Source organism: Thermochaetoides thermophila (assembly GCF_000221225.1).
Source record: "Thermochaetoides thermophila DSM 1495 unplaced genomic scaffold scf7180000011823, whole genome shotgun sequence".
Classification (NCBI taxonomy): Eukaryota; Fungi; Ascomycota; class Sordariomycetes; order Sordariales; family Chaetomiaceae; genus Thermochaetoides; species Thermochaetoides thermophila.
In genome coordinates this window covers 84,608-102,081 of record NW_006383039.1, presented here as the reverse complement: position 1 = coordinate 102,081, position 17,474 = coordinate 84,608, and the positions used below count along the sequence as shown (strand labels likewise).

Sequence of the window (17,474 nt, the reverse complement as noted above, 5' to 3'; positions counted from 1 at the left end):
GTTTCATTGCGGGCGCAGTAGAGCTATCCAGGAGTGAGCGGTCCATCGATTCATCGTCTACTCCATGGCCATGAAAGTCTTGCACAGGAAAAAAAAAATAGGAAAAACCCACCATACTAGCAAAACACCTCAACTCAGCTCGTCAATCATGGTCTTCAGCGTCATGCCAATCCCCGCGGCGAAGTTGCGGCTCCTGACCTTCAGGCCGTATACGGTACCCCAGAATGCGCACGATCCGGTTAACTGGGCACTTCGGATATCGTTCATCGCGATGACCCTGTTAGCGTAGGAGAAGCAGCAAATGGGATCGCCGGAGACATCGAAGTATTGCAGGTGGGAGGGGTGGGGAGATTGGAGAATTGGGTTGTTGGGCTTCTGGGGAGTTTTGGGGAGGTTCGGCCATTTTGAGGATCTTGGAAGGGTGAAGGGTTAGCGATGCTCAGGCTTTCGATATGGACTTGATACGGGACTAGATGATTTGAGAGTACACATACTGACCATGTCCAAGTCGCGGGTCTCTATACAGACATCGTTATCCTGAATCTGGGACTTTCTCGGTGTCCGAGCCCGGGAGAACTCTGGACTTGCATAATATCTTGACAACTCTATTCGCGAAATCAAGAGAGGCATGACGTTGATGGCTGGAGGATATGCCTCTCCTGGGCGCCTGAGACAAAGCTCTCTCATTCTCTCAAGGGGTTGTCTGGGGGGCGGATGCTGGAGAGGTTCGAACTGACGGAGTGTTTCCGCTTGCAGCCCATACCTAACACTCAATACTAGTCAAGTTACCAGAGTTACCCTGAACGTGACACTATACGTTCAACTATAATCTGTGGTCTCCTCTCTCTTCCCTGACAACAGTGAGCTTGGAGACTTTGCGTCTACCGTCCCCCTGAAGCCCCTGAAACGTTGCCAGGGGTTGCCCAAGGGTTAGGGTTCGTCGGCTGTGGGAAAGTGGCATGGCACAAGGGTTAGGGTTCCCTTGCCCAACTGCTGTCTCCACAATCAATTTAGCTCTTCGGAAGCTAGCTTCCTTCCGGCAACAAGGCACGGCGGCGACATTGTCATTCCGCCATTTAGATGGTGCGGAAGACAGCATAATGGACCCTCCGCGGCTCGGAAAGGCACCGCTGGCTGCGGCGTGAATTCAGCCGGCGATGGCCTCATCCTCCGCAATGATTTCGAAGCATGACTGAGCGCCGAGAGAAGAAATTAAGGGAGGATGGGGAGGATGAGCGAGGAGGAGGAGTGTTTATGATGTGCTGACCGGAAGAGCTGGCTTATATATGACCTTGGAAGATCTTGGATGCTCTAGTGATGGTGAATCACTAGTCTGCAGTGTCCTTGCATCGCTCTCGTCTCTTCCAACCCATAGCAAAATGCACCGCTCTCTCCTCCTTACCCTCCTCACCACCGCGATAGCGGTCCTCGCCCGACCTCCAAGCCGCCACCCCCATTCCCCCTCCGCCGCTGCCGCACCAGGCACCATCAAATGCCCCATCATCTTCGACGGCCGCATAAAAACCACCACCCAGCTCACTGACTTCGACAGCTACAGCACGTCCCCCTTCAACCCGGACTACGTCAAAGGCCAAACCCTCAAATGGTCCGACATCATCAAGTTCCCCTCTGTGTCTCCATCTCGTTTCGACGACCCCGACCAACACAAACCCATTGAAGTCACCATCAGCGACGCAAGCATCTTCATGAACCAGCGCGGGTTCCGTCGGGCCGGGCTCCAATTTCAGGGGGACAGCAACACTGGCAGTGCGGGTAGCAAGGGCGTCAAGACGATTCATTTTAGTGTTAGGTGGGATAATGCCCGGCCGTTGAACTTGAGCCATGAGTATTTGAACGTGTGGCATGAGACGGCGGACTACTCGGCGAATCAGTTTAATTTCGAAGGAGGTGCGATTCTTGGGCAGACGCAGTTGCCGGCGGACACGTGGAAGGTGTTGGATCGGAATAATAGGCAGATCTGGGCGGTGAAGATTGAGAGGGAGGGGTGGCAGAATTTCGCGATTACGGTGGATTATGAGAAGAAGTAAGTTGCTTGTAAACAAAGGGGTTGGTTTGAGTCGTTGAGGGAATGGGAGAGCTGACGTTTTGGCGTAGTACTCTGCAAGTCTACTACTCCAAGGATGATGAGCCCCTGACCGCGGTAACCAGCGCTGTGTACAACAACAATGCGGGTGAGGGTCAGTTCCAAATTGGTATTCTGAAGAAACCGACGGGGACCAGTGATGTGGTGAACTCGGGCTATCAGTCACCTAATCTTGATGAGGGGCTTCTCTATGGAGGACTCTTTGTGGAAGACAGCGCTGGCGGGTGTGTGTCTTTGTGAAGTCCTCAGACAGGCATTTTTGTGGTTATAAACAAGGTATGAGGGCTTTTGACTCTACCAGCAGCCCGTAGATAACTTTTTTTTCCCCTCTGTAAATACGCGAAGCCCAGCTTTCCGTTTCACTTCTTGCTATCCCTATCCAGTTTAATGTCAACGTTTTGACGATCTATTTAACAGCCTGCCCCATATCATTCATCTCCTTACTTTTAGTCCCCAACTCCAAACAGACACCATCATGCCTCAACACTCTCAAACCTCCAAGCCCGAACCCAAAACTCCTCCGGCCCAGCATACACCTGATGAGCCAGCAACCCTTCCCCAACCCAAGGCGTCTCCTTCCCATCAATATAATGTATCGCTTCATCCCATACGGTCGTCCCGTTCCCCGCGTGCAGATGCCTGACAATTCGCAGCTCAGCTCCCCCCAGCTTCCCCGGGCCTCCTTTCCCCCTAACACGAGTTCCTCCAAGGGTACTAGCCTGCCGATTAAGTGCCCCATGTGAGGTTTTGTTCACATCAAGGATGGTATCATTCCCGATCGGCAACGGCTGTTTCTCCTCCTCATCCTGGACGGTCAATGTGAACCAGACTTGAGGTTCCTCATGATCGTATAGTGTCTTAATCTCTTCCCCTGTCGCCAGTTCCGGCTCGAGGAAAGTGTCTTCAACGAGTTCGGCCAGAGGTCGTTTGGTACACCATGTTTGCGGGACACTTCCAATCGCTTCGTTGTGCACTGTGCCAAGGGCGTGGCAGTAGACGGGGGGCTCGGCAAGGGAGAGCGTGAGGGTGAAGTGGATGCTGAGAACCTATATTAGTATGGGTATTGTTGAGGGGAACAGTTATGCTTGGAATCGGGGCGGAGTGCTCTTACTAGTTCCTGTTGCTGAGTACCACCGCCCCTGCAGCAAATTCTGTTACTCTGAAAGGGGGAATTGGCGCTACTCGCTTAGGAACCGGATTGCTCTGCCAAAAAGGTGCTGGGAGAGCAGAGATGAGGGGAGCTAGGAGACTGGTAGTGGTAAGAAGTTTGAGAGATGCCATGTTAACGTAGTTTTGGAAATCGAACACGAATCTCTTATGTTCATACGGGCTACCGAGACAGCAATTCAGGAGTAAACTTGATAAGAGCTACTGATATATTTTTTTGCATCCCGGAGCAATCCCTCCAAGTTACGGTCATGCCACACCATTGCTTTGAGCGTGCTGGAAGGAGTCATCAATCAAGGATGGGACGAGGACACGGAAGGTCAAAACTTAAAGGCCCAGAGTAGGTGTGTATCCAAGGCTTCCTTGTGTGTGTGCGTGTGTGCAGTCAGAACATGTTTGCAAAAACCCGCGTGCTGCTGCCGTCGAACGTTTCCCGGCAGAATGCCACAAGAACATACATGGAGAGCCCCAAAAACCCAGAGAAGAAGCTACCAGTTGCAACACTCCCTGGGCATTTCCAAAAATTATTTCCTACTACTTGATTCTCTCCAGATTTCAGGTCTTTCTCTTCGCCGCAGCCCGCGATCCGGGTTCATGGAGCCCTCATTAGCATGAAGCAGGCTTTGCTTGTCATGGGTTGCACGCGTTCGTGGTGGTTACGCCTGACGTCACGTAGAATCCTGCAGGTTGTGTAGCATTTCATAAATCCATAAAGGGCCGGTGTCGGCTGTAATTTTGGCCCTGGCCACTTCGGAGGTCCGCAAAAATAGATCAGGGGAGGGTCTTTGAGGGGTTGGCAATACAGACACGGTTGCTTTTTGACTTGTAGAAGGTTGAATTAGAAGTATGAATTTGTGATGGGCCCTAGGGCAGGGGCTAAACGAGTAATTATCATGCTTCTTTTCTACTTTCCAGTCAGTTCTCATCCTTAGCTTCCCAGTTTGCCTCACTGCCTTCTTTCCTTTTTTTTCTTTATGCCGTAGGGGGGCTGCAGTGAGTCAAAAGATCAGGAAGTTAAGAGTGGAGAGTTTAATGGGCCGGTGCGGCTGGCATGTTGCTTGTGATGCCGAAGATTGAAGCCCCTCACCTCGGTCTAGAGATCACTGAGGGGCTCACCGAGATAGGCCCCCCCACCATAGCAAGATTTAAATCGAGACTGATCTATAAAAACCAAATATCGCCATCATCAACAACCAGTGGCGTTGGCACTGAGGGGCAGCAATGGTCCGCATCCGGTTGGCATCCGGTTGGCATCCGGGATCTCGACTACCAGCCCAAATCTCTCGGGAGCCCGCCACGATGCCAGCCAGCAACGGTGTCGTGCTTCATGGACTTCGTGTATCTCGTTTGGACGTCCATGTAATCCGTACGCCAGATCAGACTGTGATGCTGCTTGGGTTAGGCCACATATGCGACACCTTGTTCGCCATGGCCCCGCCTCTGACGATCTTGATGCCTCATGTCTGCAGCCGTTGACTGGCCCAGACCCTTCTGCCCAGGCTCAGATTCAAATGCGATGCGCAAACGGGGACCGGGCTGGCTGCGGAGGAACTGCAGACGCAAGCTGCCGCCCCACCAGCCAACTCATCAGCTTAGCGGTGCTGTAACTTGCAAGGAAAGCAAAGCAAAGCAATCTGAGCCCAGGCAATGCGGGCACCGCAGCGGATAGCGGGCATGGGTAACAGGCGAAGTGGCATCTCACTCTGCCCAACGTCCGACCGGGTCCATATTTCGGCAGCTAGAAAAGGCAGTTGAGTTCCCGTCCGCCGATGATCGTTTCCCCTCTCTCTTTCTCTCTCAAGCCTTTTCCTCCCCTCGAGTCTGTCCCAGACTTGTCTTGAGGGACGATCGACGGAGGATCGAGAGCCTGCGTCTGTCTTCGGAATCAGTCACCCCAGCCCCGCCAGTGACGGCAGGCCAGGGTTCGGGTTCAGCGAGGACCATTAGCCCCGCGCTGCAGGGCTGGTGGTCGTTGAGGGGCCAGCTCTGTGGCTTGTCACACTGGCTTTCGAGTCCCATTGATTTGCAATCCCTTTGAACAGACGTTCATCTCTTCCATCCGAATCGTAATCCATTTGCGGATTACACATCAATACACGACACTCGCGCCTGTTGCATCAAGCATCAGGCATTACCCATCGAGCGTCAAGTCTTCGGTCAGGTACGAATCGACTCCATCCGAACTTTCGCGCTGCCACTTTTCACAGGCATAGAGGGGCAGTGGAGCAGTGTACGTACCCACTGGAGCCCACCGGAGCCCGCTGGCGACGTTTCATTCGCGCCGCTCCCGGGTCCCCGCTGCCCCTGACTTTGTGGCTGCGCTGCCCCAAGCTGGCCAGGAGTTTTATTTTTATTCGTCCAGGGACTGACCGCCGAAGTGTTTGTTGCCAGATCTCCCACACTGACCCAAGCCGCCATCTATCATCGACTTTCCGACTCAATCGCAGTCGTCCTGCTTTCTGATCTCTTACAATACAGTCAATCCATCAAATACACACACACACACACACACACACACACACACACAAAAGAAAAAAGAAAAGGAAAAATGGCCCGGATATCCATCCCCATCGACGTGCTCACGTCGCGCCTCAACGTGGGCGACCGCCTCGCCAGCCTGCGCTCGGGCTCGCTGACCAGCCGCTTATCGAACCTGCGGCCCCTTTCTGAGTTCCTCGACCTCAAGCGCATGAACAAGCCTGACAACTTCGGCGAGATGCAGTCGCGCATTAACTACAACCTGGGCTACTTCTCGAGCAACTACGCCTTGGTCTTCTGCCTGATCGCCGTCTACAGCGTCGTCACCAACTGGCTGCTACTCTTCGATATCATATTCGTCACGGCTGGCATGTACTTCATCGGCAAGATGGAGGGCCGCGACTTCGAGTTCGGCCAGAACCGCTGGTCGACCGTCCAGCTCTACACCGGCCTCTGGGTCATTGCCATTCCCATCGCTCTCATCTCTGGTGTTCTCGGCACGATGATGTTCCTTATTGGCGCCAGCGGCGTGGTCATCCTGGGCCACGCTGCCCTTCTTGACAAGCCGATCGACGAGGCTTTTTCCGGGGAGGCGGTCTAGGTGGTCGGCCGCGAGCTCCCAAACCTGCGCCCCAACGGTGGGGAAGACCACCACGGCGTGATGGCCGGAGTGGGAGGTACCACTCTCGGACCGCACGCCACGGGGGAGATGGGGAGGATGGATGGTGGGATGACAGGGATATTGTGGAGGTCAGGGACAGCGAGGAGGAGGATGATGTCGTGTACAAGGAGGATGGAGAGGGTGCCCTTGTGCCGCGGAAGTCGTCCGGGGCACTACGGTCACGGAGAGGCTATTACGACGAGACTTCGGAGGATGATGATTCAGACGACAATTCGAACGACGACAGCGATGATGACGACCACGTTCGCCTGCCTCTTCTGACCCCAGAGGAAGAAGAATTGGCGGACCGCGCGGAGCGGCGCATCCGCAAGGCCCACGCCAAAGGCCGCACCGACGTCAAGCTCAGCAAGGAGGAGCTGGCCGCCTACCAGAAGCGCCTGCAATTACTGCAAGAACAAAAGCGCCGCCGTCAGCGCCGTCAGCGCGTCGCCATCCCGCTTACCCAGCTCAGCTCCAGCACCGCGGCTCTCCCTCAGCCGCCGGAAACTAAGGAACTCCCTTCGTCTGAGGAAAACAGCAGCGGCTCTGCTGACAATGCTGACACCCGGGAAATGTCTCCCGAACTAGGAAGCGACATTTCCCCTCCACGTCCGGGACCACAGCAACAACAGCAACAGCAACAACGCACCCGCTCACGCTCAGGCACCGTTTCGTCGACCCGCTCACGCGCCTCCCGCAACCCAGGAAGCAGAGCCCCTAGCCGCGCACCGAGCGAGCGTGAGCCGTCTTCCTACGGCCGCCGCTCGGAGCTGGCTGTCGGCTCTACTGCTACTCTGGACCCCTTCCAATATATGACTATGGGCCCCGCGCCAAACGTTTCGACCTCGTCGCTCGGCCTGCCGGGCGCGTATCGCTCGGGCCCGGCGTCTGTGAGGGGCAGCGTGAATGACTTGACCGCCACGACGATGCCGGCGGTGGATATGGATGCGTACGCGAGCTATGGATCGGGGCCACTTCCCGAGGCTGCTGGTACCAACGGGTACACCAACGGCAACGGGATGACGGGGCTGTCGGGGGATAGTGAGCCATTCAGCTCGTCGGATGACGGTGGAGCCGCTGTGCCTGCTCCTGTCTCGGTGACGGTTGAGAAGAGCAGCAGCGGCAGTAAGTCGTCGTCTTCGGCGAGGGATGGGCATCACCATCGCAGCAGCCGGAGCAGCAAGGAGGGCAAGGTTTCATCGTCGTCGACGAAGGATGGGCATCATCATCATCGTAGTAGCCGGAGCAGCAAGGAGGGTAAGACATCGTCTTCGTCTAAAAAAGAGAGGAGGTGAAATAAGTTTCGCGGGTTCGTGATCGGGGAGGTTTTCGTCTTTTCGGTTAGTCATGGCTGCTGCTGCTGCGTAAGGTCTACTACGCCTATGCATGCATACGTAACGGGTTTAATGGAGCGGCTGGTGTCCTTTCTCCTTTTGGGTGGATTGATGATGATGATGGATGCGAGGATCTCATGTAGGTTGGAAGATAGACTAGAGTTGTTAAATGGTCATGGGTCTCCTTGAACATCTGTCCCAGGTAGCAGTGAGATGTGGAAGTGTTTGTTGTCGGGACCTTTTAAACAGGGACTAAAGTACCTATCCAAAGAAACGCCAGGCCAGTCCTTCATTAACCTCATTACGTCCGTAACAACGGTTCGGTCATTCCCCCATCCATCCATCCATCCATCCATCCGTTCGTCCGTCCGTCCATCATGTCGTAGCCAGCCATCCGTCATCGTTCCATCAAATCATTGATGCAAATAGGGTACCCAGATAGAAGAAAGAATCATAAACCCAACCAAGAAAATAACCTCAAGATCATGCCCAATCCCTCAGGTTTACCATCGTCACCAATTCCCCTTCTCCTTCTTAACATACTTCGACACACTCAATCCCCCCCTCCCCGCGGCATTCGTCACCAACCTAACAGCATCATTCACCGCCCCGATTGAATCCCCCCTACCGGCCTTCGCTGCCACACCGAGCAGCTTCTCCACGAACTTGGGCAGTTTAAGCCCGAGCTTGGCGAGAAAATTGGTCAGGTACCCGCCGCTGATCAAGGGCAGGATGACGAGGGTGAAGATCTGTATGGGATGGCGCTCGGCATAAGACTGGATATCGCGGGTGACGCGGCGGAATTTTTTGCGCAGGCGCTTGAGGAAGGCTGGGCGCGGGGAGCGGGAGTAGTAAGAGGCCCGGGGGGTTGAGGGGCGGCCTGTGGGTGTTAGCAGAGGTTCACTTAGGACTGTATTGCTGGGTGTAAAAGTGGACGTGGGGATGAGTGTGGGGATGAGTGTGGGGATGTGAGTGTGAAAGTGAGAGGGAGAGTGAGTGATAAAGTGCATGAGATGAACATACCAAAGCTCGAGAAAAACGACGACCGCGTCAGATCCGGCATGTCAAACAGCCCCCCTCCCTTCTCCCTCTCGCTCCGCCGGTACTCTCTCTGCCGCTGATACTCCCTCTCCCACGCCGGATCTCGATAATGCTCTCCATACGCAAACGCCTCATCATCACTGTCACTCCCACTTCCCCCAAACCCCAAAATGCTCGATGCGATTCCCCCGAGCGCGGCAACGTACCCCCCTCCGGTCTTAGATGACTTCTTGCTGCTGCGATGCTTGGAGCGGGACCTAGACCGGGAGCGCGAGCGAGAACGTGATTTACTGCGCGCTGCGCGCGAGGTGTAGTAGTCGGATTCGAGGCCGCGGCCGCGCTCACGCTCGCGCTCGCGATGGCGGCGCTTGTGGGACTTGGAGGAGCGCTTGGAGTGGGAGGTGCGCGCGGAGAGGATGGAGGAGGCGTCGTCGATTAGGCCCATGGCTGCTATCCGTATTTCGAGGGTTGAGGTTAGGGTTATTTGCCGGGGTTAGGGTTGTTTTGGTGGGAGCTCTTTGAGACTTGGGCTCGTTTTGAGTTCCACTGGTGAGTGGAGGATGCACTGTGTCTTTTGTTCCGATCGATTGTATGTGCTGTCAGTCGAGGCTCAAATTTTCTTCTCCTTTTCAGTCGCCGTGCATGAGTTGGGTTGATAGAGAGCCGGGCGTTTGCTGTCGTGGCAGACAGGCGATCGCTGGCAAGCAAAGCTGTTCCACTCGCAAATCGCAAAGTGTCGTCGCAAGAATGGGTCCTCGCTCTCTCTTCTTCACACTTCAACTTGAACCTGGCCGGGCTCGTCCCCTCTCTCGCCGATGGATGTCACCAAACATCGACCGACCACAACAACAAAGTTGCAGTCGCACCGGCTTGAAAAGATGAAAAGATCGGTTTGGTTGGGGTTGGGGAAGACGCTTGAGCGGCTGCGGCACAGCAAGGGAAAGGGAAAGCGGGTGGCTGGATGGCCCAGACAGGGGGCTTGGTGTGGAGGTCAAGGGAACTATAACAGGGCAGGCAAGCAAGCAAGGGGTTTTCAGCTTGGGCCGAACGCGCCAAGCCTGGCGCGAGGGAGCTGAAGAGGGAGATCTGTAGGATATGATTGGCCAGCCTTGCGGCTGGAGTGGGGATACTTGTTGCATAAATGGGGGTTATGCCTTAAGCGGTTTGGTGCCAGGGATCTTCGGATCTTGGGACGCGGATGGAATTAAGATGATGGTCTTTCACCATCGTTAATGGCCATGGAACGCTTGATGAAAATGGTGTGATAGACTTTTGAAGGTATTTTATCGATTGATCGAGGGTCTTGAATGTGATCAAATATGAATTACGCGAAAGCGGCAGGCATTGATGGAAGCTTTGGTTGACTGAACTGTTTCTCTATGGGAAATCACGAGCGGAACAAAAGATATAGGCAAAGACTTACACCACCTCCCTACGAATCTTCTGCCAGTTCGGCTTCAAACCTCATATAGAAAAAGCTTAACTATGCCCTATTCACAAGAGATCTACTTCTGTCCTTCTGATGAAATCTCCTTACCCAAACACTACCTCACTCCCGTTCTATCCTCGCCCTCCTTATAGCCTCATAATCTGGCATCCGCCGACTAACCACCGTAAACCCCCCCGCCAACACCACCATCAACACCCAAATCGCATACCCCCCCAACGCCTGCGTCCTGGCGCCCACCGCAAACAAACTCGCAAATAACGCCGGCGAAAAACTCCTCACCCCGCTACTAATCGCCAGCGCGAGCGCATTCAGCGTCCCTAACGTAACCGGGCTCGGACTCACTTCATTCAGCGCGAGCTGAATCGCCGTGAAGCACATACTAACCCCCACACCCAGACACAACAGTGGCGGCGCAACCGCCCAGAAGATGGACTCTGCCCCCGGGATGTTACTCCTCAACAGGGCGTTCATCAACGGGCAGGTGCCAAAAAAGAAGGGGTATGCGATCGCACACGCGCGGAGGATGCCGTTTGTACCGATGCGCGCGTGTAAGGGAGGGTAGACTAACAGGGTCCAGATGGCTTGGGCTAGGCCGTTGAGCCCGAGCATGAGAGAGATTTGGAGCGGCGTGAAGCCTAGCCCGCCGAGGGACACTTTGGTGAACCAGAAGATGGGGATGATGGCCGTGTAGGAGTAAGCTAGTAGCATGATGTGGCCGTAGGTGTAGAGGACGATGGGCACGCCGGGGGATTTGGCGAGGTTCCAGGTTGAGGGGGGTTTTGAGGGGGTACCAAGGGAGGAGCCGTTGAGGGGATAGGGTTGTTTAGCTTTGACGAGGGTTTCTTGGACGAAGAGGGACGTGACGGCCACAGCGGTCAGACCGATCGTGCCAATGACCAGGCTGGGGAGGACGTAGGGGTAGTCGTGGAAGAAGCGAATGTGGCCGAAGAGAGAGGGGTACTGGTGAGCTGGGTCGACAAGAGCACCTCCGATGAGGGGGCCGATCAGAATGCCTAGGTTGCCAGTGAAGGCGAACCAGCTGAAGACACGGGCCTCGGTTGCGGGTGTGCTCAGCTCAGAGAGCATCGTCCGGATGGTGACGATGGTACCGGCGAAGACACCGGCCAGACAGCGGAAGATGATCATCTGGGGGATGGTGCGGGCCAGGCCGAAGAGCATCGTGGCGAAGGACACTCCCGTCAGGGAGAATACCAGCACGGGCTTCCGGCCCACACGGTCAGCCGCGCGGCCGTACAGGACCATGACGAGCATTTGGGTGAGTGAGAAGAGCGACTCTATCAGGCCGCTGTAGAAGCCCACGTCGGTGTCGGCCAGCTGGCCGTTCTCCTGTGCCATTTGGTTGATGTAGGGGAAGATGGAGAAGAAGGCCACTGGCTCGACCCAGCGGGCGTAGCAGAGCGCAGCGATCTGCCAGATGGGGAGCGGTTTCTCATCGGGTTTGCTACCATCGTCATGATGCTGTTCGGTGTTGACAGTGTTGTTAATTGACGACAGCAGCGGTGTCTGCTCGGTGGCGTCTCTGACGCCGTTTTCGCTGGAGGACCTCATCTTAGACTGCGACTGATGATCGAGAAATTCTTAATTTTGTGTGAGAAAATCCGTCGCATGTCGGCCGAGAGCCTTAGAAAGAAAATATCGAGAATGGATGAAGTTATGTTCTTGCTGACGCCCCAGCAACTGGAACAACTCTCGTCTCATCTCAACCCAAGTCTTCAACAATCTGATTCGCCAGATCGCATAGAATGTGGGTCTTAACCGGGGTTTTTTTTGGGTGGGGGGGGGGACGCCAGGCTCCAACTGTGTTCGTGGATCTTGCGTAACTTTGTGATGTCGCAATTCTCTTGACCACCTTCCTTTGGAAGAAGAGTCTAAGTTTATCGATGACAAAACCTGTGATGCCTGATTAATAAAGTCTATAGCACAGTTGGACCTCATGAGCTTTATATGCTTGATATTGTAATATCAGCACGTGAGCATCCCTAAGATTGATCTCGGTTGACTTGCTGGTGCTCAATTCTACATAACGTTGCGTTGTTATCTCGAAAACAAAGTATTATTCCGCAGCGAGGGTTTTGTCCTCCTTTTTCATTTTTGCTGCCCAAGATAGGTAACAGCATGGCCAATGACAATAACAAAAAGGTAGTTTAATCCTACCAAGCTCAAGAATCTCCGTCCTTTTGATTTATTATTGGGACACAAGTTCACTGTGAATCGGCATGCTTCGAACCCCTGACTGAAGCATCACCATCTAACCTTACCTACACAGTAAAGCCTCGGAAGTCGGCGGGTCTCCGTTCCGAGTGGGTCGCCGGAACGTCCGCTTGGTGCGGGGCCAGCCGGGGAGCTTGTCCGTCGCGGGGCGGGCGGATCCTCTGACATCACGCATCATACAATGAAGCTGGAGCTCGTCTCATCTCCCCAGTCTCACTGCCTGTTGATATCGAAGAGTCTGGAGCCTCAAGAAGTCAGATCTAGCTTACGACAGGACCCCTCCCTAGAAAGGCTCTGCTGTAAGGTACTTCGGCGTACCGCAATCTGGATGCTACTGCTAACAAACGGTCCAGGAAAGTGATTCTCCTCGCATTCGAACTAAATCATCTTACCCGTTACCGGCCTGAGTAAAATCCAGAGTCACAACCATCGATTCTTACCCAAGCATGACACCAAACCCCCCACCTCCCGCAATCATGTCAGCCACAACAAAGGACATCCTCTCTCGCGTGAGGATGATGATCCCGCCTCTGCTGTCCAAGTTCCATAAAGGTACTTTTACTCTTCCCCCCTTCCCCCCCCCCCCTTCCTCTCTCTCAACTCACCTTTCATGAAACATGTTTCTGACCTCCTAAACCAGGCCAACTTGGCCGCGTAGCCGTCATAGGCGGCAGCGAAGACTACACCGGCGCGCCCTACTTCTCTGCGATGGCTTCAGCAAAGTTGGGGTGTGATATGGTACCTCCCCTTTCCCCCTCCTCCGCCATTATCTCATCCTCTGACTCCATCTACACACATTACTGACCCCTCCAGTCGCACGTCATCTGCACCCCAACAGCCGCCCAAGTAATAAAATCTTACTCCCCCAACCTCATGGTCCATCCCTACATGCGCTCTTCCCCTTCCCCATCATCCCCTTCCCTCACTACCGACGCCTCAACCGAACCTCACTCCCTCGCCTCCCGCATCATAGCCATGCTCTCCCGCTTACACGTCCTCGTCATCGGCCCCGGCTTGGGCCGCGACCCCCTCATGCATGATACCTGCGCACTTGTTATTACGGCCGCCCGGGAGAGGGGAATGCCGATAGTCTTGGACGCGGATGCGTTGTTGATAGTGCAGAATAAGCCAGAGTTAGTAAGGGGGTACAAGTTAGCCGTGCTAACACCCAACGTGGTTGAATTTGATCGCGTCACCAAAGCATTGGGGATCGAAGACGATGGTACCTCGGAAACAGGGAGAGTGGAAAAACTCGCCCGTGCCCTTGGCGGCGTAACGGTCTTACAGAAGGGGAAGAAGGACTTTCTAAGTGATGGGGAGAAGACAATGGTAGTGGATTGGGAGGGGGGACGGAAGAGGAGCGGCGGGCAGGGGGACACGTTGACGGGGTGTGTGGCAACATTTTTGGCGTGGAGAAAGGCGTATTTGGATGGGATTTGGGAGCATGGTGGGACACTGAAAGAGGGGGAGTTGGTGGGGTTGGCAGTTTTTGGGGGGAGTGTGGTTACGAGGGTGAGTTTTTTTTTTTTATTACTTGTCCAGATTTTATCAGGGGATGATGGATATGCGTGTTTTGTGTGTGTGTGTGTGTATGTGTGTGTTTGGTGCTGACGATAAAGCATCATCAGGAATGTTCCCGCCTGGCATTCGCAAAACACGGTCGCAGCCTACAAGCCAGCGATTTGACGGACGAAGTGCACAACGCCTTCATGAACATCTTTGGGGAAGTTGATGTCGACGGCGATGAGGGTGATGAGACCGGTGGCGCGGCGAGACTCTGATGATGATTACTCTTACAGCAGAGAAAATTTATGCCGACGTGCCCCGTCGTCACTTGGAAATATTCATGCTTCTACACTTGTTGGTTACCTGTCATGTATTTACACTTCATCACCTGCACGTTCCATGCAGTTCCTCTGCAGCAACTTTGTTTGGGACTGTAAGGGGTCGACCGAGGGGTACTGCTAAGCCAGCACTGCGGGACGAACCGTAGCAATGGAGAAGCCCAAGAACCCAAGAGAGCGGGAGATCGACGCCCAAGTTGAGTCCAACAAGAGTCCAGACCAGGGGCAAGGCAGAAACAAGCGACCGACCCACCGAGGAACCGGCGCGACGATTCTCATTTCAGCGCGTCTCAGAACTTCATTTCGGCGCCGTTGCGTCGAATCTAAAAGAGTCTAAAGACAGTCGTGTTAGTCATCATGAACAAGATAGCTGATCCTCCTTTTTTGGGAACTTGTCGTGGCAAGAACTTTTGTCGGTGACCCATTATGGTATACAGAGTCGACCAGTGTAGTGTAGCACCTGTTTGAGCCTCCTGAAGTCTGACAGTGTACGTACCACACACATAAAACTTGACATATGTTTGGTAGCGTATGCCAGTCATAGCATGGCAATGGATTGTTTTTTTTTTCTCGAGAGAAAAAAAAGTACGTACACACAAACTCAAGATCGACAAATTCCAAACCCATTCGTCTGTAACACAGGGTAAGCAAGTTTGTTAATGGTACCACTGCCATGACAAGTTAGCTGCTAGCAAGGCGAGACAGTTTTTTTGATCTCTCTCTAATCCAAAACATTCCTCGCCAACCTTGCATTACGCAACCATCAGCTCATTTGCAGATCTCGAAAACACAAAGGCTGGCCTCTAACTTCGAGGCTGAAAGAACTCCCAAAGAAAGTTACAGATTACTACTAGAAACAGATAACGAGACGAAGACCAAAAAAAAAAAACATCACAGAATCACCCGGTTATAAGGTTACACCCGCTCCATTATTATCAATGCGCGGGCTCTTGGATAGATCAGGCAGTTCGTAGCGTCTTTCCTTGGCCACTGTGAACAGACAGAACAGGACAGATCGAAGCCTTGCTCCGGTGCACCTGCGAGATGGCCTCTGTTGTGTAGCGTATGTGCGGCGCCACAGTTGGAGTGCAGTCGGAAAGTTTAGTTGGGGACTGGGAAGGGGCCCATGAGGTAGGTAGGTAGGTAAGTAAGGGATACAATGTGAAGGAGTCTATGGCCCAGGACACGGTCGCTCTGAAACAGAGGAGCAATTCCCGTTAATATGAGGAGGGCTTGCCACTGACTGAGCTAGCCCAAGCCACCTCTTCATTACTCACGTGTGCCTCCTCCACGTGTGATAGCATGAGAAACAAAGACAGCGTGCTCCCCATCCCCTGACACTCACATCTCATCCGAAGCAGAGCTGAAGCTGAACCCTCCTCACTCGCCACCATTGGAGGCAGGCCCAATGCTTCGACCGGTGCTTAGCCTTGTCTTGCCCATTACCTGCCGTGGCAACGGGAGGACCCGTGATGGTGGTCCTATGCTTTCCATCATTGGACAAAAAGCCTTCGAAAAAATCAATAGCGCCACCACAAGCAAAAAACCAACCCCCCGTGGCTGAGACATGCGCTTTCTGGCGTCCCATTGAAGCAGCGATAACTCCATAAGTACCTTATGGAGACGATCCGGGATAAAGCGGGGCTTGAGGGAGAGAAGGCCCAAAGCCCGGGTCAGGGACACGGACCTGAGATCTGCTGGACCTCAGCCAGCTTCCTGGTTACCTACCTTCTTACATATTGCTTATCCAGGGCCAGGGAAGGCAAGATGTTTCGAGAGTGCTTGAGTATGTGAGGGAGGGAATCCAGGAAGAGGGGACTCGAGTTGCATCATATTTCTTCCGAGGTGTGGGGGTACGGATGCTGGTCGGAAAGTTTTCCGATGAATGAGAGGACGAGAGGATAGGGCTTGGGGAGTTTTCTCTTGTGGTCTTGGTTAGTCAGCCGTTCAGTCAGCAGGGAAACATGTACTTTGTAAGTCGTATGGTCCTGGGAGTTTCTGAGAGAGTTTCTTGGTTGAAGTAGCTAGTCAGTTTGTGGAGTCGTGAGTTGAAGAACGGCCTCGGTTGAATCGGCTTTGTCCGAGGGAGATCTGATAGCTTCGCCCTCGTCGCTGCTGCAAGACAAAGCGGCAGCGTCTTGATGATGGCCATGTCGCCCGCAGATATTGCAGGGAAATGAGAAAAAGTTATGATAAATGCTGTTGCAATCTGTCAACTCAAGGAGACTTCCCCGACGACCCGCGGACTTGCTCAAGCAAGATCGGTGTGCAAGATCCTGCTGCTGAGAGCCACGGCGACCGTCCGCGCAGGGACTTTTGCTTCTTTTCGCAAACAAACAAGCAAGTCGGGATTGTTGGTTAACCCCAATGAGCTGTTAGTTCTCTGGCATGTGAGCTCACACCGAAAATCCATTCTAAACAGACGCGATGGTCTATCATATTTTTTGTCTTTTGTGAGAACCAGAAGACCATGGATTTTGAGGACGTCGATTGGAGGCCGAGGCATGGGGCTTGCCGCCGCGGGCTGGGAGAACACGCATTAGTTGGGTAGCCTAAAGTGTCCTGTAATGCACTGTCGATCACATCAGGAAGGCAGGCTGAGGCCTATGATGCGATGCCGGTGCGCGATCGGTTAGGATTCCCCGAGATGCATGCACAGGGAGTGGGCACGTCACTGTCGACGACAGCTTGGCTTGTCGTCTCGCAAACGGAGGTTGGCGTTGAGCGGCGAGAGGGTCGAGATGGAAACTCAACACGGTTGACAAGCAAACTCAGAAAAAGATTGGACTTTTAAAACTCCCTCCCAGAAAAAAGCCAAAAAAAAATGTTAGGCATTCAGTGTCACCCTCACCCCCCCGGGCCTCTCCTTTTAACCACCAATCTCATCGATCTGGATCTCATTGCAACCTGATCTCGTCCACCTGGATCTCAGAGCTGCATCTTGCTCGAGCCTTGGACGACAAGCGACTGGTCAGCCGAGTGATGTCCAGCCCCGCAGTGCTCCTGCGGTGCCCACCTGGGTACTGTGTAGCCAAGCCTTTGTCTGCAAAGCACATTGATTGGCTGGCACTCAGGCCAAGCCCTCCCTTCCTTCCCCAAAGGGAAATCAGGGCTGGGCTCTGTGAGTCTGGCAGCCGTTGACAGGCGGAAGAGCCGAGCTCGG

At 54.0% G+C, this 17,474-nt stretch overlaps 7 protein-coding genes across 7 annotated transcripts; 3 read left to right on the top strand and 4 right to left on the bottom strand.

The window, feature by feature from the left end:
* Positions 1-129: 129 nt before the first annotated feature.
* On the bottom strand, positions 130-501 carry CTHT_0073080 (uncharacterized protein; the record flags this gene model as incomplete). The annotated part of the gene is made up of 2 exons (XM_006697502.1): positions 130-412; positions 491-501. The coding sequence occupies 2 exons, from the start codon at positions 499-501 to the stop codon at positions 130-132; spliced, it is 294 nt and encodes a 97-aa protein (XP_006697565.1).
* Positions 502-1,379: 878 nt separating this feature from the next.
* On the top strand, positions 1,380-2,344 carry CTHT_0073070 (uncharacterized protein; the record flags this gene model as incomplete). The annotated part of the gene is made up of 2 exons (XM_006697501.1): positions 1,380-2,044; positions 2,116-2,344. 2 exons carry the CDS (start codon positions 1,380-1,382, stop codon positions 2,342-2,344), a joined length of 894 nt encoding a protein of 297 aa, XP_006697564.1.
* Positions 2,345-2,577: 233 nt separating this feature from the next.
* Positions 2,578-3,385, bottom strand: CTHT_0073060 (uncharacterized protein; the record flags this gene model as incomplete). The annotated part of the gene is made up of 2 exons (XM_006697500.1): positions 2,578-3,142; positions 3,216-3,385. The coding sequence occupies 2 exons, from the start codon at positions 3,383-3,385 to the stop codon at positions 2,578-2,580; spliced, it is 735 nt and encodes a 244-aa protein (XP_006697563.1).
* Positions 3,386-5,819: 2,434 nt separating this feature from the next.
* Positions 5,820-7,778, top strand: CTHT_0073050 (putative ER to golgi transport protein; the record flags this gene model as incomplete). Its single annotated transcript, XM_006697499.1, has 3 exons — positions 5,820-6,344; positions 6,500-7,667; positions 7,756-7,778. 3 exons carry the CDS (start codon positions 5,820-5,822, stop codon positions 7,776-7,778), a joined length of 1,716 nt encoding a protein of 571 aa, XP_006697562.1.
* Positions 7,779-8,256: 478 nt separating this feature from the next.
* CTHT_0073040 (uncharacterized protein) lies at positions 8,257-9,230 on the bottom strand (the record flags this gene model as incomplete). The annotated part of the gene is made up of 2 exons (XM_006697498.1): positions 8,257-8,624; positions 8,768-9,230. The coding sequence occupies 2 exons, from the start codon at positions 9,228-9,230 to the stop codon at positions 8,257-8,259; spliced, it is 831 nt and encodes a 276-aa protein (XP_006697561.1).
* A 1,104-nt stretch (positions 9,231-10,334) lies between these two features.
* CTHT_0073030 (tetracycline:hydrogen antiporter-like protein) lies at positions 10,335-11,804 on the bottom strand (the record flags this gene model as incomplete). The annotated part of the gene is made up of 1 exon (XM_006697497.1): positions 10,335-11,804. One exon carries the CDS (start codon positions 11,802-11,804, stop codon positions 10,335-10,337), a length of 1,470 nt encoding a protein of 489 aa, XP_006697560.1.
* A 1,139-nt stretch (positions 11,805-12,943) lies between these two features.
* Positions 12,944-14,248, top strand: CTHT_0073020 (uncharacterized protein; the record flags this gene model as incomplete). The annotated part of the gene is made up of 4 exons (XM_006697496.1): positions 12,944-13,019; positions 13,108-13,205; positions 13,281-13,855; positions 14,134-14,248. The coding sequence occupies 4 exons, from the start codon at positions 12,944-12,946 to the stop codon at positions 14,246-14,248; spliced, it is 864 nt and encodes a 287-aa protein (XP_006697559.1).
* Positions 14,249-17,474: the final 3,226 nt, after the last annotated feature.